Source organism: Zeus faber, assembly GCF_960531495.2.
Source record: "Zeus faber genome assembly, chromosome: 1".
Taxonomy (NCBI): Eukaryota; Metazoa; Chordata; class Actinopteri; order Zeiformes; family Zeidae; genus Zeus; species Zeus faber.
In genome coordinates this window covers 1,414,499-1,438,455 of record NC_137193.1, presented here as the reverse complement: position 1 = coordinate 1,438,455, position 23,957 = coordinate 1,414,499, and the positions used below count along the sequence as shown (strand labels likewise).

At 47.1% G+C, this 23,957-nt stretch overlaps 2 protein-coding genes across 2 annotated transcripts in view; both read right to left on the bottom strand.

The window, feature by feature from the left end:
- Positions 1-23,957, bottom strand: part of LOC307239227 (uncharacterized protein) — a gene marked incomplete at both ends in the record, with an annotated part of 90,094 nt that overhangs the window by 35,820 nt on the left and 30,317 nt on the right. The gene's annotated exons all lie outside the window — the stretch shown is intronic.
- Positions 13,598-23,198, bottom strand: LOC307237875 (uncharacterized protein; the record flags this gene model as incomplete). Its single annotated transcript, XM_080010672.1, has 2 exons — positions 13,598-14,812; positions 22,955-23,198. The coding sequence occupies 2 exons, from the start codon at positions 23,196-23,198 to the stop codon at positions 13,695-13,697; spliced, it is 1,362 nt and encodes a 453-aa protein (XP_079866798.1). The 3' UTR covers positions 13,598-13,694.

Sequence of the window (23,957 nt, the reverse complement as noted above, 5' to 3'; positions counted from 1 at the left end):
TTACAGTGTGTGTGTTACAGTGTGTGTGTGTGTTACAGTGTTTGTGTGTGTTACAGTGTTTGTGTGTGTTACAGTGTGTGTGTTACAGTTTGTGTGTGTGTGACAGAGTGTGTGTGTTACAGTTTGTGTGTGTTACAGTGTGTGTGTGTGTGTGTTACAGTGTGTGTGTGTTACAGTTTGTGTGTGTGTGACAGAGTGTGTGTGTTACAGTGCTTGTGTGTGTGTTACAGTGTGTTTGTGTTACAGCGTGTGTGCGTGTTACAGTGTGTGTGTTACAGTGTGTGCTTGTTACAGTGTGTGTGTGTTACAGTGTTTGTGTGTGTTACAGTGTTTGTGTGTGTTACAGTGTTTGTGTGTGTTACAGTGTGTGTGTTACAGTGTGTGTGTTACAGTGTGTTTGTGTTACAGCGTGTGTGCGTGTTACAGTGTGTGTGTTACAGTGTGTGCGTGTTACAGTGTGTGTGTGTTACAGTGTTTGTGTGTGTTACAGTGTTTGTGTGTGTTACAGTGTTTGTGTGTGTTACAGTGTGTGTGTTACAGCGTGTGTGCGTGTTACAGTGTGTGTGTTACAGTGTGTGCGTGTTACAGTGTGTGTGTGTTACAGTGTTTGTGTGTGTTACAGTGTTTGTGTGTGTTACAGTGTTTGTGTGTGTTACAGTGTGTGTGTTACAGTTTGTGTGTGTGTGACAGAGTGTGTGTGTTACAGTGTTTGTGTGTGTTACAGTGTGTGTGTGTGTGTGTGTTACAGTTTGTGTGTGTGTGACAGAGTGTGTGTGTTACAGTGTTTGTGTGTGTTACAGTGTTTGTGTGTGTTACAGTGTTTGTGTGTGTTACAGTGTGTGTGTTACAGCGTGTGTGCGTGTTACAGTGTGTGTGTTACAGTGTGTGCGTGTTACAGTGTGTGTGTGTTACAGTGTTTGTGTGTGTTACAGTGTCTGTGTGTGTTACAGTGTTTGTGTGTGTTACAGTGTTTGTGTGTGTTACAGTGTGTGTGTTACAGTGTTTGTGTGTGTTACAGTGTGTGTGTTACAGTGTTTGTGTGTGTTACAGTGTGTGTGTGTGTGTGTGTTACAGTTTGTGTGTGTGTGACAGAGTGTGTGTGTTACAGTGTGTTTGTGTTACAGCGTGTGTGCGTGTTACAGTGTGTGTGTTACAGTTTGTGTGTGTTACAGTGTGTGTGTGTGTGTGTTACAGTGTGTGTGTGTTACAGTTTGTGTGTGTGTGACAGAGTGTGTGTGTTACAGTGCTTGTGTGTGTGTTACAGTGTGTTTGTGTTACAGCGTGTGTGCGTGTTACAGTGTGTGTGTTACAGTGTGTGCGTGTTACAGTGTGTGCGTGTTACAGTTTGTGTGTGTTACAGTGTGTGTGTGTTACAGTTTGTGTGTGTTACAGTTTGTGTGTGTTACAGTTTGTGTGTGTTACAGTGTGTGTGTGTTACAGTTTGTGTGTGTTACAGTGTGTGTGTTACAGTTTGTGTGTGTTACAGTGTGTGTGTGTTACAGTGTGTGTGTTACAGTTTGTGTGTGTTACAGTGTGTGTGTGTTACAGTTTGTGTGTGTTACAGTGTGTGTGTGTTACAGTTTGTGTGTGTTACAGTTTGTGTGTGTTACAGTGTGTGTGTTACAGTGTGTGTGTTACAGTTTGTGTGTGTTACAGTGTGTGTGTGTTACAGTTTGTGTGTGTTACAGTGTGTGTGTGTTACAGTGTGTGTGTGTTACAGTTTGTGTGTGTTACAGTGTGTGTGTGTTACAGCGTGTGTGCGTGTTACAGTGTGTGTGTGTTACAGTTTGTGTGTGTTACAGTGTGTGTGTGTTACAGTGTGTGTGTGTGTTACAGTGTGTGTGTGTTACAGTTTGTGTGTGTTACAGTTTGTGTGTGTTACAGTGTGTGTGTTACAGTGTGTGTGTGTTACAGTGCTTGTGTGTGTGTTACAGTGTGTGTGTTACAGTTTGTGTGTGTTACAGTGTGTGTGTGTGTGTGTTACAGTGTGTGTGTGTTACAGCTTGTGTGTGTTACAGTGCTTGTGTGTGTGTTACAGTGTGTGCGTGTTACAGTTTGTATGTGTTACAGTTTGTGTGTGTTACAGTGCTTGTGTGTGTGTTACAGTGTGTTTGTGTTACAGCGTGTGTGCGTGTTACAGTTTGTGTGTGTTACAGTTTGTGTGTGTTACAGTGTGTGTGTGTTACAGTTTGTGTGTGTTACTGTGTGTGTGTGTTACAGTTTGTGTGTGTTACTGTGTGTGTGTGTTACAGTGTGTGTGTGTTACAGTTTGTGTGTGTTACTGTGTGTGTGTGTTACAGTTTGTGTGCGTTACAGTTTGTGTGTGTTACAGTGCGTGTGTGTTACAGCTTGTGTGTGTGTTACAGTGTTTGTGTGTGTTACAGTGTGTGTGTGTGTGTGTTACAGTTTGTGTGTGTGTGACAGAGTGTGTGTGTTACAGTGTGTTTGTGTTACAGCGTGTGTGCGTGTTACAGTGTGTGTGTTACAGTTTGTGTGTGTTACAGTGTGTGTGTGTGTGTGTGTGTTACAGTGTGTGTGTGTTACAGTTTGTGTGTGTGTGACAGAGTGTGTGTGTTACAGTGCTTGTGTGTGTGTTACAGTGTGTTTGTGTTACAGCGTGTGTGCGTGTTACAGTGTGTGTGTTACAGTGTGTGCGTGTTACAGTGTGTGCGTGTTACAGTTTGTGTGTGTTACAGTGTGTGTGTGTTACAGTTTGTGTGTGTTACAGTTTGTGTGTGTTACAGTTTGTGTGTGTTACAGTGTGTGTGTGTTACAGTTTGTGTGTGTTACAGTGTGTGTGTTACAGTTTGTGTGTGTTACAGTGTGTGTGTGTTACAGTATGTGTGTTACAGTTTGTGTGTGTTACAGTGTGTGTGTGTTACAGTTTGTGTGTGTTACAGTGTGTGTGTGTTACAGTTTGTGTGTGTTACAGTTTGTGTGTGTTACAGTGTGTGTGTTACAGTGTGTGTGTTACAGTTTGTGTGTGTTACAGTGTGTGTGTGTTACAGTTTGTGTGTGTTACAGTGTGTGTGTGTTACAGTGTGTGTGTGTTACAGTTTGTGTGTGTTACAGTGTGTGTGTGTTACAGCGTGTGTGCGTGTTACAGTGTGTGTGTGTACAGTTTGTGTGTGTTACAGTGTGTGTGTGTTACAGTGTGTGTGTGTGTTACAGTGTGTGTGTTACAGTTTGTGTGTGTTACAGTTTGTGTGTGTTACAGTGTGTGTGTTACAGTGTGTGTGTGTTACAGTGCTTGTGTGTGTGTTACAGTGTGTGTGTTACAGTTTGTGTGTGTTACAGTGTGTGTGTGTGTGTGTTACAGTGTGTGTGTGTTACAGTTTGTGTGTGTTACAGTGCTTGTGTGTGTGTTACAGTGTGTGCGTGTTACAGTTTGTGTGTGTTACAGTTTGTGTGTGTTACAGTGCTTGTGTGTGTGTTACAGTGTGTTTGTGTTACAGCGTGTGTGCGTGTTACAGTTTGTGTGTGTTACAGTTTGTGTGTGTTACAGTGTGTGTGTGTTACAGTTTGTGTGTGTTACTGTGTGTGTGTGTTACAGTTTGTGTGTGTTACTGTGTGTGTGTGTTACAGTGTGTGTGTGTTACAGTTTGTGTGTGTTACTGTGTGTGTGTGTTACAGTTTGTGTGTGTTACAGTTTGTGTGTGTTACAGTGCGTGTGTGTTACAGCTTGTGTGTGTGTTACAGTGTTTGTGTGTGTTACAGTGTGTGTGTGTGTGTGTTACAGTTTGTGTGTGTGTGACAGAGTGTGTGTGTTACAGTGTGTTTGTGTTACAGCGTGTGTGCGTGTTACAGTGTGTGTGTTACAGTTTGTGTGTGTTACAGTGTGTGTGTGTGTGTGTGTGTTACAGTGTGTGTGTGTTACAGTTTGTGTGTGTGTGACAGAGTGTGTGTGTTACAGTGCTTGTGTGTGTGTTACAGTGTGTTTGTGTTACAGCGTGTGTGCGTGTTACAGTGTGTGTGTTACAGTGTGTGCGTGTTACAGTGTGTGCGTGTTACAGTTTGTGTGTGTTACAGTGTGTGTGTGTTACAGTTTGTGTGTGTTACAGTTTGTGTGTGTTACAGTTTGTGTGTGTTACAGTGTGTGTGTGTTACAGTTTGTGTGTGTTACAGTGTGTGTGTTACAGTTTGTGTGTGTTACAGTGTGTGTGTGTTACAGTGTGTGTGTTACAGTTTGTGTGTGTTACAGTGTGTGTGTGTTACAGTTTGTGTGTGTTACAGTGTGTGTGTGTTACAGTTTGTGTGTGTTACAGTTTGTGTGTGTTACAGTGTGTGTGTTACAGTGTGTGTGTTACAGTTTGTGTGTGTTACAGTGTGTGTGTGTTACAGTTTGTGTGTGTTACAGTGTGTGTGTGTTACAGTGTGTGTGTGTTACAGTTTTAGTGTGTTACAGTGTGTGTGTGTTACAGCGTGTGTGCGTGTTACAGTGTGTGTGTGTACAGTTTGTGTGTGTTACAGTGTGTGTGTGTTACAGTGTGTGTGTGTGTTACAGTGTGTGTGTGTTACAGTTTGTGTGTGTTACAGTTTGTGTGTGTTACAGTGTGTGTGTTACAGTGTGTGTGTGTTACAGTGCTTGTGTGTGTGTTACAGTGTGTGTGTTACAGTTTGTGTGTGTTACAGTGTGTGTGTGTGTGTGTGTGTGTTACAGTGTGTGTGTGTTACAGTTTGTGTGTGTTACAGTGCTTGTGTGTGTGTTACAGTGTGTGCGTGTTACAGTTTGTGTGTGTTACAGTTTGTGTGTGTTACAGTGCTTGTGTGTGTGTTACAGTGTGTTTGTGTTACAGCGTGTGTGCGTGTTACAGTTTGTGTGTGTTACAGTTTGTGTGTGTTACAGTGTGTGTGTGTTACAGTTTGTGTGTGTTACTGTGTGTGTGTGTTACAGTTTGTGTGTGTTACTGTGTGTGTGTGTTACAGTGTGTGTGTGTTACAGTTTGTGTGTGTTACTGTGTGTGTGTGTTACAGTTTGTGTGTGTTACAGTTTGTGTGTGTTACAGTGCGTGTGTGTTACAGCTTGTGTGTGTGTTACAGTGTTTGTGTGTGTTACAGTGTGTGTGTGTGTGTGTTACAGTTTGTGTGTGTGTGACAGAGTGTGTGTGTTACAGTGTGTTTGTGTTACAGCGTGTGTGCGTGTTACAGTGTGTGTGTTACAGTTTGTGTGTGTTACAGTGTGTGTGTGTGTGTGTGTGTGTTACAGTGTGTGTGTGTTACAGTTTGTGTGTGTGTGACAGAGTGTGTGTGTTACAGTGCTTGTGTGTGTGTTACAGTGTGTTTGTGTTACAGCGTGTGTGCGTGTTACAGTGTGTGTGTTACAGTGTGTGCGTGTTACAGTGTGTGCGTGTTACAGTTTGTGTGTGTTACAGTGTGTGTGTGTTACAGTTTGTGTGTGTTACAGTTTGTGTGTGTTACAGTTTGTGTGTGTTACAGTGTGTGTGTGTTACAGTTTGTGTGTGTTACAGTGTGTGTGTTACAGTTTGTGTGTGTTACAGTGTGTGTGTGTTACAGTGTGTGTGTTACAGTTTGTGTGTGTTACAGTGTGTGTGTGTTACAGTTTGTGTGTGTTACAGTGTGTGTGTGTTACAGTTTGTGTGTGTTACAGTTTGTGTGTGTTACAGTGTGTGTGTTACAGTGTGTGTGTTACAGTTTGTGTGTGTTACAGTGTGTGTGTGTTACAGTTTGTGTGTGTTACAGTGTGTGTGTGTTACAGTGTGTGTGTGTTACAGTTTGTGTGTGTTACAGTGTGTGTGTGTTACAGCGTGTGTGCGTGTTACAGTGTGTGTGTGTACAGTTTGTGTGTGTTACAGTGTGTGTGTGTTACAGTGTGTGTGTGTGTTACAGTGTGTGTGTGTTACAGTTTGTGTGTGTTACAGTTTGTGTGTGTTACAGTGTGTGTGTTACAGTGTGTGTGTGTTACAGTGCTTGTGTGTGTGTTACAGTGTGTGTGTTACAGTTTGTGTGTGTTACAGTGTGTGTGTGTGTGTGTGTGTGTTACAGTGTGTGTGTGTTACAGTTTGTGTGTGTTACAGTGCTTGTGTGTGTGTTACAGTGTGTGCGTGTTACAGTTTGTGTGTGTTACAGTTTGTGTGTGTTACAGTGCTTGTGTGTGTGTTACAGTGTGTTTGTGTTACAGCGTGTGTGCGTGTTACAGTTTGTGTGTGTTACAGTTTGTGTGTGTTACAGTGCGTGTGTGTTACAGTGCGTGTGTGTTACAGTTTGTGTGTGTGTGACAGAGTGTGTGTGTTACAGTGCTTGTGTGCGTGTTACAGTTTGTGTGTGTTACAGTTTGTGTGTGTTACAGTGCGTGTGTGTTACAGTTTGTGTGTGTTACAGTGCGTGTGTGTTACAGTGCGTGTGTGTTACAGTGCGTGTGTGTTACAGCTTGTGTGTGTGTGACAGAGTGTGTGTTATTGTACTAATGATAGAGAGGCGCGCTCTGACGTCACACAGCGACGTCAGAGCGCGCCCGCCGAATGAAGGAGGGCGGGAGCAGGCGGTGCATGCGTGTGGGCCTTTATTATTATGGGCTGCGTGACAGTACAGCTTGCATCGGGGCAGAACAGCTTCCTTTTTCTCCGGGACAGAGCGTCAGTCCCGCGGCTCCACCCGCCGCGCACCGCGTCCTGCGGCTTTAACGTCCCCAAAACATGAAGGAGACACGTGGGCAGGACGTGGACGGTGCCGCGAGCAGGGGATTGTGATGTCACGTAATAATGATGATGTCATGAGGGTTCTGCAGGGAGGAGGGATGTGGCGTTTTTAATGTTGTTTTTTTGGGTGGGGCTCTGCTTGGGACTGTGGGCCTCAATAGGCAGCGCGCTTACTGCGCTTGACGGGCTTGCGCCGCCTTCTTTTTGGGATCCTCTGCCGCTTCACCGACGTCCTCAGCGCGCGCCTCCGCGTGCGGCGGGCCCCCTTGCGCGTGCGCCGGGCCCCCCGGCGGCGCCGCGCCGCGCGCTTCTTGGCGGGCTTGCGGGCCCTCCTCCGGCGGCGCGGCTTGCGGGCCGCGGAGCGCCGCTTGGCCGCCCTCTTCTTGCGGGGCTTCCTGGCCGCGGCGCGCCTCCTCCCGGCCCGCTTGGCCGGCCGCCTGGCCCGGGCCTTCACGCCGGTGTTGATCTTGAAGCAGCCGCTGGGCCCCTTGGTGCGGACCAGGGTCCCCTTGGCCACCAGGCCCTTGAGCGCCACCTTGACGCGGGAGTTGTTCCGCGTCACGTCGTAGCCGCCGGCCCGCAGGACCTTCTTGAGGCTGACCAGGGAGAGGCCGCTGCGCTCGTTGGCGGAGGAGACCGCGGCCACGATCAGCTCCCTCACGGTGGGGGCCCCCGTTCGGCGGGCAGGGGCCCTTCTGGTGTTCCTTCTCTTCGTGGACTTGGAGCGAGGGAACGGAGAGGCTGCCATTCTGCTTCTTTCTCTGCGAGGATCTCGGTTGGTGGAGGGGCGTCTGAACAGAGTGATGCCGGCACCGGGAGCGGGGCCCCGCTTTTATTCCCGCCGTGAGAACCGTAGGGACTGGAGCGGGGCCCCCGCGGCCAGGGGCGGCCGCTCGTTGTGTTTTCTCCGCGGAGCTTTGGGGACGAAACGCACCGTGTCCGGTGGTTTCCGGGGCCGCGGGTGCGACGGACCGACAGACGCCGTCCCGGGGTCCGGTAATTAGCGGGGCCCGGGGCCCGGGACCCGCCCGCCGCGGGAGCCGACGCCGAGAAGCCGCCCCCCCGCCGTCTGGAAAAGTGACGTCACACCGCCGCCTCCTCCCGTTTCGTCCTTTTCAACCGCTTCACGCGCAGAGTGACGCGCAAAGCGGCGCGGCCCGTCGCGCGGGGCCGTCGGACGGGGACCGGGGGCCACGCGACGCCTCCGGTCCCCCCGGGAATCGTTCAACCGACGCTTTTTCCTCCCCGTTAAACACACGCGGGGGCGGCGACGTATCACCGATGGGAGGTGCCGATGCGCATGCGCACATGTTATGGTGGTCATGTGATATTAGTACGTTCACGTTCAGGAGGTTAATTGTCACATACATGAATCCTTCTCCTTCTTCTCCATCTTCTTTGTGCTGCTCCCGTTACTGGGGGCCACAGCGGATCATCTGCCTCCATCACCTTGTGTTCTGCATCCTCCTCCCTGACACCACCCGCCTGCATGTCCTCCCTCAGCACCTCCATCAAGCTTCTCTTTGGCTTCCTCTTCTCCTCCATCCCTCTGTCACACACATGTACAAACGCTTATTTGTTTTGTAATGCACATATTTTTACATGGTTCTTATTTTGTCATATTAGTATTGTTATTTTATTATTTGTTATGCAATGACAGTTTTCTACACACGACTTATTTTGTTGTAATATTATTGTTGTTATTATTTGTTATGTAATGTACATCTTTTCACACACTTCTTATTTTGTTATAGTATTATTGTTATGATATTGTTATGTGATGCACATATTTTGACATAGTTCTCATTTTGTTATATCATTGTTACGTTATTTGTTAGGTAATGAACATTTTTTACATTGTTCTTATTTTGTTATCTTTTTATTGTTATGTAATTATTTGCTATGTAATGCACATATTTTTACAGTCCAAACCTCTTCCACAACACTGAACCCATCTGGATCAAACTTTAACGATGGCATGTTGGGACTGTCCCAAACAAACGTTGGATTGGTCTGGTGTGCGAGTGCGGCTCACACACCTTTGCACTTTGTCTTGATGCTTCTAATGTTTTCTATCAAACACTTTGAATTGCCTTGTTGTTGATACTGTATGTGCCGTAGAAATAAACTTGCCTTGCTCGAGCGGAAACAGATCAATAGCTCAATAACAGAAGAAAAATAAAACTGTAGACTCTAAAAAGTACAAATAATGGTAATCGATTGGAGAAAAAAGACACTAAACAGATCAACGGTGAAATAGAAAACAAAGAAATGTTTTAATTTCCCGTTGTCCTCGCTGCTCCAGCAGGATAAAAGATAATGAACAATGACACATGGAGATGATCAACCACAACAGCAGAGTCAAGTGTGTGTTTATTCCATGGATTGTTTTTCTCCAACCAGGCAGTTGGAGAAAAACGGCATGAGAACCGTAGGGACTCCACCTCGCTGTGTTTTCTCCGCGACCTTTGGGGGCGAAACGCACGGGTCCAGTTCCGCGGCTGCACGTGTGAGCCCCCCGGAGAGACGTCGTCCCAGTGTCCGGTAAAAGCTGTGTCTGTGGAACCCCCATAGAGTCTATGTGGTTCTCATCTGTGGAGGCATCGTTATCAGTGGAGATTCTATCTGCGGGACCCCCAAGAGAGTCTATACGGTTCTCATTTGTAGGGTGCGTGGCTATCAGCGGTCTTTTGTCTTTTGTCTGAGGGATTTGCCCAATGTCTGCATATTGTTTGCCTCACTAACTGGTGGCCACACCTTACAAACTTTTCAGAGTAATCTTTTGAACTGGTTAATTAAACAGTTTTTTTTAATACAAGTAATGTGTGACCACAAGTTAGTACCATGTGGCCACAAGATCAATAACTTGTGGCCAACAGTTAGTAAAGTGTGGCAACAGGGTCAATAACTTGCGGCCATGAGTTAGTAACGTGTGGCCACAAGATCTAACGTGTGGGAATGAGATAAAGGAGATTCTGTCTGTGGAACCTGTATAGAGTCTATGCAGTTCTCATTTGTGGGGGCGTGGTTATCAGCGGAGATTCTGTTTGGGGGACTTGACAATGTCTGCATATTGTTTGATTGCCTTAATAACATGTGGCCACGTGTTACTAACTATACAAACAGATTTTTCAAACTGTTTTTTCATACAAGTAATGTGTTGCCAGGAGTTAGTAATGTGTGACGACAGGCTCAATAAATTGTGGCCACGAGTTATTACCATGTGGCCAGAAGATCAATAACTTATGGCCACAAGTTTACATTACATTACATTTAGTCATTGATCAGACGCTTTTATCCAAAGCGACTTACAATTGTTCAAAGGACACTACAGCATGCTAGCAGGAGGAGCCTGGGATCGAACCAGCAACCTTTGGATCACTAGACCACCAGCTCTACCTCCTGAGCTACCATCCCCACAAGTTAGTAACGTGTGGCCACAAGATCGGGAGACAGGGTCAATCATTTGTGGCCACGAGTTCGTAACGTGTGGCCACAAGATAAATAACGTGTGGCAACTAAGTCAATAACTCGTGGCCACGAGTTATTGACTATTCAAGCTGATTTTTCAAACTGGTTATTTTGAACTAGTTTTTCATACAAGTAATGGGTGGCCACAAGATCAATATCCCGTAGCCACAAGTTACTAACGTTGGCCACAAGATCAGTAACTCGTGGCATGAGTTAGTAATGTGTGGCCACAAGTTAGTAACGTGTGGAAATGAGATAAAGAAGATTCTGCCTGTGGGAGCTGCATGCAGTTTTCATTTGTGGGGGGCGCTGCTATCAACGGAGATGCTGTTCATTGGACCCACGTAGAGTCTATGCGGTTCTCATATGTGTGGGAGGGGGGGTGGCGTGGCTATCAGTGGAGATTCTGTCTGTGGGTCTTGCCCAATGTCTGCATATGTTTGTTTGCCTTACTAAGCCGTAGTCATGCGTTACTAACTATTCAATCAGATTTTTGAAAATGTTTTTTCATACAAGAAACGTGTGGCCACAAGTTCAGTAACTTGAGGCCATGAGTTGGTCACGTGTGGCCACAAGATCAATAACTATTGACCACGAGTCACCCTCGAGTTAGTAACATGTGGCCACAAGATCAATAACTCGTGGCATGAGTAAGTAATGTGTGGCCATGTGTTAATAACGTGTGGGAATGAGATAAAGGAGATTCTGTCCCTGGGACCTGTATAGAGTCTGTGCAGTTCTCATTTGTTGGGGCGTGGCTATCAGCAGAGATTCTGTTTGAGGGACTTGCCCCATGTGTGCATATTGTTTGATTGCCTTGATAACTTGGGGTCACACGTTACTAACTATTCAAACAGATTTTTCAAACTGTTTTTTTATACAAGTAATGTGTGGCCACGAGTTATTACCACGTGGCCAGAAGCTCAATAAATTATGGCCACAAGTTAGTACCGTGTGGTGACAGGTTCAATAACTTGTGCCATGAGTTAGTATCGTGTGGGAATGAGATGGAGATTTTGTCTGTGGGAGCTACATAGAGTCTATGCGGCTCTCATTTGTGGGGGGGCATGGCTATCAACAGAGATTCTGTCAGCTGGACCCATGTAGAGTCCATGCAGTTCTCATATGTGGGGGGCGTGGCTATCAATGGAGATTCTGTCTTTAGGTCTTGCCCACTGTCTGCATATTGTTTGGTTGCCTTCCTACCTCGTAGTCACGCGTTACTAACTATTCAAACAGATTTTTGAAAATGTTTTTTCGTACAAGTACATTTTGTTGGGGGACTTGACCATTGTCTGCTTATTGTTTGTTTGCCTAACTAACTGACGGCAACGTGTTACAAACTATCCCAATTGATCTTTCAAACGGGTTTTTCATAACTAACTAATTAACTTACTTAAGTAACACACATTACTACTTGTGTCCACAAGTAGTAACATGTGGCCACGGGATAGTCACAGGTCACCACAAGATCAATAACTCGTTACTAACCCGTGGCCACGCATGACTAACTATTTAAACAGATTTTTCAAACTGATTATCCAACTGTTTCAAACTAGTAACGCGTTGGCCACAAGATCAATACCTCTTGGCCACAAATTAGTAATGAGTGGCCATGCGTTGGTAATGCGTGGCGACAAGTCAGTAACGCGTGGGAAAGTAATGGAGGACATTCTGTCTGTGGGACCCACATAGTCTCTGCAGTTCTCATCTGTGGGGGGCATGGCTATCAACAGAGATCCTGGACGTGGGGGGCATGGCTATCAGTGGAAATTCTGCCTGTGAGACCAACATAGTCTATGCAGTTTGGCCACAAGGTCAATAACTCATGGCCACGAGTTACTAACGTATGGGGACAAGATCAATCACTTGTGGCCATGAGTTAGTAACGTGTGGGAATGAGATCGAGGCGATTCTGTCTGTGGGACCCTCGTAGAGTCTATGCGGTTCTCATCTGTTGGGGGCGTGGTTGTCAGCAGAGATTCTGTCTGTGGGAGTCGCATTGAGTCTATGAGGTTCTCATCTGTTCGGGGCGTGGTTATCAGCGGAGATTCTGTCTGAGGGACTTGCCCAATGTCTGCATATTGTTTGTTTTCCCTACTAACTTGTGGCCAAACGTCACTAACTATTCAAACTGATCCTTTCAACTGATTTTTTAAACCGGTTATTCAAACTAGTAACACATGGCCATGAGTTAGTAACCCATGGCCAAAAGATCAATAACTCGTAGCCACGAATTAGTAATGTGTGGCTATGAGGGAGTAACGTGTGGCCACAAGTTAGTAACATTTGCCCACAAGTAATGTGTTGCCACGATTTAGCAACATGTGGCCACGTGTTGGTAACGTGTGGGCACAAGTTAGTGATACGTGAAGATGAGTTAGTAATGTGTGGCCATGAGTTAGTAATACGTGGCGATGAGTTAGTACATTTACATTTACATTTAGTCATTTAGCAGACGCTTTTAACCAAAGCGACTTACAATCATTCAAACACCGACGGACGCAGCCATCAGGAGGAATTAGGGGTTAAGTGTCTTGCTCAAGGACACTACAGCATGCTAGCAGGAGGAGCCTGGGATCGAACCAGCAACCTTTAGATCACTAGACCACCAGCTCTACCGCCTGAGCTACCATCCCCAGTAGTAACATTTGACAACAATGTAGTAACATTTGGCCACAAGTTAGTAATGCATGGCCACAAGTTAGTCAGCAGATTCTGTCTATGGGACCCTCATACAGTCTCTGCAGATCTCATTTGTGACGGGCATGCTTATCAGCGGAGATTTTGTCCATGGGACCTGCATAGTGTCAATGCGGCTCTCATACATGGGGGGTGGTTATCAGATCAGATTCTGTCTGCGGGACTAAACCAATTAGAGCCGCAGCTCTAATTGTGTCTGCACTGCAGGAATCGGGAACTATCGTAGTTCTTAGAACTCCGTTTCAGGGGACGTTTTTACCTCCTACTTCAGGGTAGGTACTCTCACAGTACGAGAAGAACCCTTAGTGACGTTAATATACTTGATCGATTGATCTACCTAGATAATACTGTCAAATAGAGCTGCAACTAAATTATTTTCATTATCGATGAATCTGTCGATAATTTTCTTGATTAGTCAGCTATTTTGTCCGTAAAATGGCAGAAAATGCAAAAAAATGCAGATCACCGTTTACCAAAAGCCAAGAGGACGTCCTCAAATGTGTTGTTTTGTCACAAGCCAAAGATATTCAGTTGACTGTCATACAGCACCGAAGAAAGAAGGAAACATTCACATCTAACAAGCTGCAGCCAGAGGAGTTAGAAACATCTTTCTAAAAAAATGACTCAAGCGATGAATCAATGATCAAAATAGTTGGCGATTCATTTAATAGTTGATCCATTAATCAACTAATCATTGCAGCTCGAATCAGCTGTTTGAAGGCTAAACTAAATTGCCCCTCAAAAACCAACTTGTAGAGTCAGGTCATTGCATTGAGAACCTTGTATGTTTATTCACATGCTTATCATTTTAGAACACAGTGATGACTCATGCTCCCCGGGTTCCGTCAGCACCGGTCTCTGGTTTCAGCTGCTGCTGCTCTCTCCCGCACAGTGGTGGGTTTTCACATACGAGTGCCAGCGAAAACACTTCCCGCAAACGCTGCAGCTGAACGGCTTCTCTCCGGTGTGGCGCCTCATGTGCTTTTTGAGGTTTCCCCGTTCGTTGCACTTCTTACCACAGATACTGCAGCTGAAAGGTTTTTCTCCCGTGTGGCACCTCATGTGCGTGTTGAGGTGGAACTTTGAACGAAATCCTTTGCCGCAAAGTGCACAAGTGAAGGGGCGCTCCTCGATGTGCGTTATTATGTGTTTGCTCAGGCTGTCGTTCGAGGAAAAGCCCTTTTCACAAACTGTGCATCTGAAGGGCTTCTCTTTGGTGTGGTGGACCCGCATGTGTCCCTCCAACTTGATGATGGAAGAACAAATTCTACCACAAACACTACACGTCCTGTGGTCTTCTAAGTGATATTTGAGGCTCTCTGTGGATTCACAATGTTTCCCACACAAGAAACAGTCCTCTGAATGGACTCGAGCGTGTCGCGTTAAATACGACCGACTAGAGAACGATTTCTGGCAAACTTTGCATTGAGAAGAGGACAAAGCGTCTGCCGGTGGACGCAGGTCAAACGACCCTTCCACGGACCGCGTGAACTCGTTTTTGATGGAGAAACGTTGTCCTTCCGCCCCGTGTGTCTCTGGCCCCAGTGTGCTCAAACCTGACGGAGGTCGTCTGGTCTCCTCCCAACCTCCGTCACTGTCCTCAGTGTCAGTTTGAGAGGCGTGTGAAGAGAAGAGCTGCTCAGCACCAGCTGGTTGTAAAGCAGCTGCTGGATCTGAGCTACTGGCTGCTTCTGACACTCCCCAGTCCTCTCCATCAGCTTGTGTTTCCATCTGTTGAGTTGAGGTGCTGGCTACAGCTTCTGCCTCTCTCTCCTCCTCAGTTTGGCGCTGATGAAGCTGGGACCACTGAGCGCACTCTTCATCATGTTCAGTCTTCACGGGGAACTCCTCCTCTTCCTCTTTAATGTGCGGGGGCCCCGGCTCCTCCTGGCCCAGACCGGGGCCCCGCTCCTGCTGCTCAGGGGGAAGCTCCTCTTTACAGACAGAGAGCTGCTGGAGCTCTGGAGGCAACGCTGCCAGATCTAAATAAAAGAACCATGAAAATCACACATAAGCGTTGGTGTTATTATTCAGGACTTATACAGTTCTTATAATGAAGAATATGAATAAATATATGTACAGTGGTTCTTTGACTTAGGGGTTTAATTTGTTCCGTGACAGAGCTCGTAATTCAATCTGCTCGTATAGCAAATCAATTTTCCCCATTGTAATTAATGAAATGCCATTCATCCGTTCCAGCCCCAAAAAACCAGCACCATTTTTTTTGTTACATGTTTTCAAATAAGAAATGTATTTATAAATAACAAATATTGTATGAAAACATAATAAAACACAATAAAAGAGAATGTATAGATCATTTTTGCCTTCTCGCAGATGATACCCTCCGTCACGCTGTCTCCTGCGAGCTGCTTCTCCGTCAACCACACCCACAGCAGATTCTCCATCTTTTCATGGACGGCGGTCCGCAGCTGAGACATGATTTTAACGCCCTTGGCTGGCGTAGTACCCTTTATCGTCTCCTTCCGCGTCTGTATGGTACATATGGTCGAAGTACTACGCTCGTACTGCCTTGCCAATTCCATCACACGCACACCTCGCTCATGTGTTTCTATGATGTCATGCTTTAAGTTAATGACATCATCCGCTTCTTCTTCTCAGCGCTTACTTTTTTCGGACCCATTGTTCGGAATTTTTTTTTTGGCAAAATATCTGCACAAAAAGCACAAAACACACAAAACACAAAAGAGAAGCTTCCACGGGCAGGTCACTACGTGAAGTGAAGGAGTGAGACGCGGGATGTAGCCGCATTCGCTGGCCACGCCCCCCAGCGACGGCGACGGCACTTGCTGGCCACGCCCACCAGCGACGGCGACGGCACTTGCTGGCCACAACCACCAGCGGCGGCACCTGAAGCTCGCTCCTCATAACTCACCTTTCTGCCCCAAAATCAATACAAAACATTGACGGAACGATGGCTTCTCACTCGGAAAACTTGTATGTTAGTGCGCGCGCACTCGTAGTAGTTGTAGTAGAGCCCGACGGATGCCAGACCACATTTTTCTCACCCATTCCTGATGTTTTGACTGATATTTTGTCAAAAAGTGCAACGATTTCATATCAATTTGAAAAACATGTTATTAAAGTTTCTATATTTGAGAACATTTCACTTATAAGCAAACAAATAAATACAAATAAAAACACAAAGAACTTTTTGATAGATACAATTATTATTTTTTTTTTTCATTAATTTTCAGAGTTGCTGTGAACACCATCACTTCCAAAACAAATTACTTTTCCCATGAATGCAGCATGGCTTGGATGGATTTGTAACGCCTAGTTGGACTTCTGTGCTTATTTTAAAGAGTAAATTAAAAGTGTGTAAAACAGACAAGTGCAGGATAAATAATCAGTGTTTCTTGGTTTATTATACTTATTTTAGCATATCAGCGCCGACGCTCATCAAATTAAAAAACTCAAATTAGTAAAATTCTCAGTGTGTTACACTTCGTGGGACAAGATGGCGGCACGACCAGTTCGCTTAGCGGCCTCTCGAGAGCTAAACGGTGCAAATATGTGTCTTAATTGTGTAAATTGAATACCAGAGGTCACCAAACGGCACCACATTGATGCAGGAATACAAGCACCACAGTTCTGTCACTGTAGCTCACTGGCTGGAACTTGAACACAGCCCAGCAGAGACGCCACCGGAGAGACTACTAAACGAACTGCAGGCCCTTGGCTTGCTACGCAAATCCCCGAGCCCGCCTCCTGGCTCGGGCCAGGTGAGGAGGCGCCAAAAGCGGTGGCAGAGAAGACAGAAGCAGGGAAAGAGAGCCGGTGTCCGTGCTAGGCTAAAAGCTGATGCTAGCCGGCCGGCTCTCCCGTCCATCCTGCTCTCCAACGTCCGCTCCCTGGATAATAAACTGGACTACATCCGACTACAGAGGACTACTCAACGGGATACCAGGGACTGCTGTGTTTGTGTTTTTACTGAAACATGGCTCAACGAACGAGGCCCAGACACGGCCATACAGCTAGAAGGGCTAACCGTGCATCGAGACGATAGGGTCTCATCGCTGTGGGGTAAGACCCGAGGCGGTGGCCTGTGTGTTTACATCAACACCGACTGCTGGAACAACTCTGTCTTGGTCTCCAAGTTCTGTTCATCACTGGTGGAGTATGCGATTGTGAGATGTAGACCCTTTAATTTGCAGAGGGAGATTACCTCTTTGCTCATTGTAGCTGTTTACATTCCTCCCCGTGCTAATGCTAAGGAAGCGCTAGCCGTGCTGTATGGAGCCATCAGCGATCTCCAAAACAAACACCCAGAAGGACTATTTATTGTCACTGGAGAGTTCAAACATGCAAATCTCAACACTTTGCTTCCTAAATTCCACCAACATGTGAATTTTGCGACGAGAGGGGCGAACATGCTGGATCTTGTTTACACCAACATACCTGGTGCTTACCAGGCTGAGCCCCGCCCCCACCTCAGATACTCAGATCACATCTCTGTTATGCTGATCCCAGCATACAGACCGCTCGTCAGACGCTCCAAACCTGCTAAGAAACAGGTGAAGACCTTGCCAGCAGGAGCCATCTCTGCCCTCCAGGACTGTTTTGGGTGTACTGACTGGAACATGTTTAGGGAGGCAGCAACCACCAGCGGCTCCATTGACTTGGAGGAGTACACGGCATCAGTGACTGGTTACATCAGTAAGTGCGTCGATGATGTCACTGTCACCAAGTCCATCACCACACGCTCCAACCAGAAGCCATGGATGACTGCAGAGGTCCGTGCGCAGTGACAGCAGAGATAATAATAATAATAATAATAATAATAATAATAATAATAATAGATCTTTATTGTCCACCGTGGTGGAAATTTGTCTTGGGCTCACCAGACAACACACAGGCAGACACAAACAAAGAACAGTAGAGATAAAATACAGTAATATGAGGGTCACACCATAGAAATAAGACACCAGCACTAAGAAGGTGATAAACAAATATTAAACCACCATTGACTCTTGCTTCATCATTATCGTCATTATCATTTCATCATCATTATTGTCACTGTCATCATCAGGTCATTCTTTCAGATTAAGAACACTGACTGCTTTGGGGATAAAAGACTTATAAATATTCTTGGTCGCTAGGGGAACTCTGTAGTGCCTACCAGAGTTCAAAAGCACAAGCTGACTGGAGAGAGGATGGGAGCTATCGGCTGTGATGCTCAAGGCTTTCTTCCTCAACCTCTCCTTGTACAGTAGGCTTAAGGCCTTTTGGGGTTTGCCAATGATTTTACTGGCCATTGAAACAATCCTAGAAAGCTTGTTTGAAAGTTTACAGCTCAAATGACCATACCAGGCAGAAAGGTGAAATGTCAGAACACTCAATCATGGTCTTATACACAGTTTCTAAGACCTGCTGACTGACACAGAAGCTATTTAGCTTTCTAAGTAGGTAGAGTCGCTGGGAACATTTCTTGACAATATACTCTGTGTTACCAGAGAGGCTCATCTTGGAGTCTAAAACTGAGCCTAGATATGTGAAGTTCTCCACAGATTCTACGAGTTGGCCATTCAGCGAGACTGGCAGTATGGTAACATCCAGAGATTTAGACATGATTAGTTCTTTTGTCTTTTTCACATTAATTTCTAGCTGGCTGGTGTGGCACGACCCTTCAAAGTCTACGGTGTGAGCTAGGTAGGCATCTACACCAAGGCGGTTTGGCTCAAATAGCAGGCCAACTAAGGCCATGTCATCCGCGTACTTGAATAGTTTAAAATGCTGCTCGATGATCATAAATTCATTAGTAAAAAGAGAAAATAACACAGGGGACGGAACGCTGCCTTGTGGGCAACCTGTGCTCACAGTGAGCACCTCTGATGTGCTCTCCCTGGCGTAGACCTTTTGTGGGCGACAAGAGAGAAAATCCCTAAACCACCAGATTAAACTGGGATGCACCTTGAGCTCAGCAGCCCTTTTCAGCAGGATATTAATCTTCATTGAATTGAAAGCTGCGCTGAAGTCTATGAATAGGATCCTGGCATATCCTTAAGGATGCTGGAGATGTTGTGTGACTGCATTTAACATGGTGAGTAATGCATCGTCTGTACCTCTATTCCTCTTATACGCAAATTGAAATGGGTCCAGTATAGTTGACACAGTTGCAGTGAGGTGGTTAAGCAGGACTCGTTCCATAGTTTTGCATAGCACAGAAGTTAATGTTATGGGCCGGAAATCATTAGGTGAGCTTGCACCTGGCTTCTTGGGCACAGGCCTGATTATAGAGTGCTTCCACGATAGCGGCACTGTACCGCTATCTAAGAGGAGCTGAAACAACCTAGCTAACACTCCTTTAAGTTGGAAATAACAATCTTTGAGAATCCTAGGCTTCAGTCCGTCAGGCCCTGGGGCCTTGTTTGGCTTGAGTCTTAAGAGACAGGCAGCAACCTCATCCTCCCTGATAGCTATGGGGGTTGCTGTTGGAAGGTTGTTACATACCTCATCACATTCCATGCTGTCATCAGTAGTGTCAAATCTACAGTAGAACTTGTTTAAGTCATTGACATCGATTTGACTACCAGGGCTCTCATCCTTTTTGGGGGGGTCTGCTCATTAGGGTGTTTAGCCCCTCCCACGCTTGCTTCACATTACCATTTACAAGCTTACTCTCTATTTTGTTTTTGAATTTCAATTTTGCCTTAAGGATGGCCCCTCTGAGCTTCCTCCTTTTCTCATGGACCAGAGCCATGTTACCGGCACAAAAGGCAAGCTTCCTTTCATTAATATAGCCCTTAAGCTCTTTAGACACCCAGGATTTATTATTTTGGAATATTCTGACAGTTTTCTTTTCAGACGTAGTGTCTTCACAGAATGTTACATATGATGTGATAATGTCTGTCAGTTCATGAACATCCTGGCAGGACTCAAAGAAAATGTCCCAAGTAGTGTCTTCGAGTCCATCCCTGAGTTGCTCTCTACTCCTATCAGACCTCACATGTATCTCCTTGGAGACAGGTTTCGTTCTCTTCACCACAGTTCTGTACTTGGGAAGTAGATGAATGATGATATGAGCCGATTTTCCGAGCGGGAGTCTGCATACGCTTTTATAAGCATTGGGGACATTTCCATAGAATTGATCAATAGTCCTGTTTAAGCGAGTAGGGCAGTCCACATATTTCTCGAGAGTCGGCAAGCGCTCAGATAGATTGCACGCGTTAAAGTCTCCGAGGGTAAGGATAGCTTGATCTGTAGAGCGAGAGAGCGCATTGTTATAGCTCTCAGCTATTCTCTCCCCTGCAGCCTCAAAGTTTGGACCAGAGACATATGTAAGAATTATCATAATCTGTCCGTATTCTCGTGGACTGTAGAAGGGTCTGAAAGAAACAGTTAATATTTCATAGTCGGGGGTGCACACTTGCTCTCGTATGCAAAATTGTGTGGCCCAGCTGTTGTCCACAAACATACACAGCCCTCCTCCGATGGTTTTAGAGGAGCTGCGTTTTTCTCTGTCCGCTCTAATTGTGGTGTAGCCAGGTAGGCTTGGGGTTACATGCTGGTCTTTGAGCCAAGTTTCTGTAAAGCAGACCACATTGCTCTGCCTGAATTCACAGTCATGTTTGGCTCTCGCCACAAGCTCATCCAGCTTGTTGTTTACAGAGCGCACATTTGACAGGGTGATAAACGGAACTGGATACCTGCTTCCACGTCTCCACAGCCGCTGTCTCATGCCGCCTCTCGATCCCCGCTTTTTCCTCTGTCCTCTCCGGCTGTCCGACCAGCCTTCAACCCGTTGGATTTCACCACAGTCCGCAGGTAGATCAGCAGAGAAGCGAACGCCGGTTGAGCTCAGTGACAGTAGCTTGGATGAGTCAGCATACAGAGAGGTGAAACAGGAGGAGGTGAAACAACTGACAACCTGGTGCGAAGTCAACAATGTGTCGCTGAATGTAGACAAAACCAAAGAGATGCATGTTGACTTTAGGAGAGCACAGAGGGACCACGCGCCGCTGGACATGGACGGCTCCCCAGTGGAGATTGTGAAGAACACCAAATTATTGGCGTCCACCTGGAGGAGAACTTAACCTGGTCCCTCAACACCTGCTCCACTGTAAAGAAAGCCCAGCAGCGTCTCTACTTCCTGAGGAGAGCCCACCTCCCGCCCCCCATCCTCACCACATTCTACAGAGGGACTGCAGAGAGCATCCTGAGGAGCTGCATCACTGCCTGGTTCTGTAACTGCACCAACCTGGACTGTAAGAACCTGCAGCGAGTAGTGAGGACAGCTGAAAGGACCATGGGAGTCCCTCTCCCCTCCATCTCAAACATCTACCCCACACGCTGCATCCGCAAAGCAACCAGCATCGCAGAAGACCCCACCCACCCCTCACATCGACTTTACACCCCCCTCCCATCTGGCAGAAGGTACTGAAGCAAACGGTCCCTCACATCTACACCATGCAACAGCTTCTTCCCCCAGGCCACCCCACCCCTCAACACTCAGGGACTGATCTCAACCCCCACCCCTGCTGCAATATAAACTCTGCACTGTACTACTGTACTACTTTACTACTGAACTACGACTCTGACCACCACATTGTTTAACCCCTACACACACTTACACCCCTGACAATGCCACTATCTGACCCCCCCTACACACCTGGTTGTGTACTCTGCACTCTGTCGTATGTTGTCTACTGTGCTACTTGTGTTGCTGTTTTGTACTTTTCCAGTCACAAAATCACTTTACTTTCTACAACGACTGAACAAGATGTTGTTTAAGTCACTTTAAAAAAACGTAATCGAGTATCATCTTTTACTTTCTTTTTTCATCTATCACAAACTTATTTGCGTGTTTATTTTTATTTATTTGGTTGCTCACAAGTTAAATGTTCGGAAATATAGAAACTTACATAAAATATGTTTTTCAAATTGATTTGAAATTGTTGCACCTGTGGAAAAAACATTGGTCAGAACATCTGTGGCAAGACTCCCCAGAATCAGCATCGGACCCAAAAATGTGGCATGGGTCACTAAAATATACAATAATAGTTTTTGGTTCTCTTGGGTGGAGCTCTCTAACAGGGCGGGTGACGCCCTCCGACCGTCACAACGCCCTCCGACCAGCAGGTGATGCCCTCCGACCGTCACGACCCCCTCCGACCGGCGGGTGATGCCCACCGACTGCCGATCGGCGGGTGACCCCCTCCAACTGTCACGACGCCCTCCGACCGTCACAACGCCCTCTGACCGGCGATGACGCCCTCTGACCGGCGATGACGCCCTCTGACCGTCACAACGCCCCCTGACCGGCGGGTGACGCCCTCCGACCGTCACAACGCCCTCCGACCGGCGGGTGACGCCCTCCGACCGTCACAACGCCCTCCGACCAGCGGGTGACGCCCTCCGTCTGGCGGGTGATGCCCTCCGACTGTCACAACACTCTCCGACTGGCGGGTGACGCCCTCTGACCGTCACATTGCCCTCCGTCCGGCGGGTGACGCCCTCCGACCGGCGATGACGCCCTCCGACCGTCACGACGCCCCCTGACCGGCGGGTGACGCCCTCTGACCGTCACAACACTCTCCGACCGGCGGGTGATGCCCTCTGACCGTCACATTGCCCTCCGACTGGCGGGTGACGCCCTCCGACCGTCACGATGCCCTTCGACTGGCGGGTGACGCCCTCCGACCGTCACGATGCCCTTCGACCGGACGATGACGCCCTCCGACCGTCACGACCCCCCCTGACGGCGGGTGACGCCCTTCGACCGTCACAACACTCTCCGGCCGGCGGGTGACGCCTTCCGACCGTCACGACGCCCTTCGACCGGCGATGACGCCCTCCGACCGTCGGGTGACGCCCTCCGACCGTCACGACCCCCCCTGACCGGCGGGTGACGCCCTCCGATGGTCACAACACTCTCCGACCGGCGGGTGACGCCCTCCGACCGTCACAACGCCCTCCAACTGGTGGGTGACGCCCTCCGTCCGGCGGGTGACGCCCTCCGACCGTCACGACGCCCCCTGACCGGCGGGTGCCAGTGCTGCGCATCGGAACTCTGATACCGGTCGTGGAACAACACGGTACGAAGCCGCCACCGTGCTGGGGGTGGACAGGGTGTTGGGGAGGTGCGGGCGGGGAAGGGGGCAGACCTGCGGCGGGCGGTGTCCCGGCTCCCGGGTCGGCGGCGCCGCTCCTCCGGCCGGGACGCAGGGGGAGGACGCGGCCCCTCTCGAACGCGCCGAAGATCCGCTCCACGGCCGCCGACAGCCGCTCGTCCACCAGCTCCCGGACCTCCCGGAGCTCCCAGCTCTGGCTCCGGCTCCGCAGCGTGGAGAACACCTCCTCCACCGCCACCAGCAGCTGCCTGCGGACCCGGGCCCGCAGCGCCCGCATCGCACCAGCGTCTCGGGTCCCGCTCGCAAGCGGCGCGCGTCGATGACGTCAACACGTCCTGCCAAACAATGACCGTCAGACGAAAAGTGCTCGCGGCTCCTCCCTCGTGAGAGAACCAGTTTAATATTCAAATTCATATTCATGAGGTTTATGTTCAACATTCTATTCATGAGGTTTATGTTCAACGTCATATTGATGAGGTTTATGTTCAACATTCTATTCATGAGGTTTATGTTCAACATTCTATTCATGAGGTTTATGTTCAACGTCATATTCATGAGGTTTATGTTCAACGTCATATTGATGAGGTTTATGTTCAACATTCTATTCATGAGGTTTATGTTCATCATTCTATTCATGAGGTTTATGTTCAACATTCTATTCATGAGGTTTATGTTCAACATTCTATTCATGAGGTTTATGTTCATCATTCTATTCATGAGGTTTATGTTCAACATTCTATTCATGAGGTTTATGTTCAACATTCTATTCATGAGGTTTATGTTCAACATTCTATTCATGAGGTTTATGTTCAACGTCATATTCATGAGGTTTATGTTCAACATTCTATTCATGAGGTTTATGTTCATCATTCTATTCATGAGGTTTATGTTCATCATTCTATTCATGAGGTTTATGTTCAACATTCTATTCATGAGGTTTATGTTCATCATTCTATTCATGAGGTTTATGTTCAACGTCATATTGATGAGGTTTATGTTCAACATTCTATTCATGAGGTTTATGTTCAACTTTCTA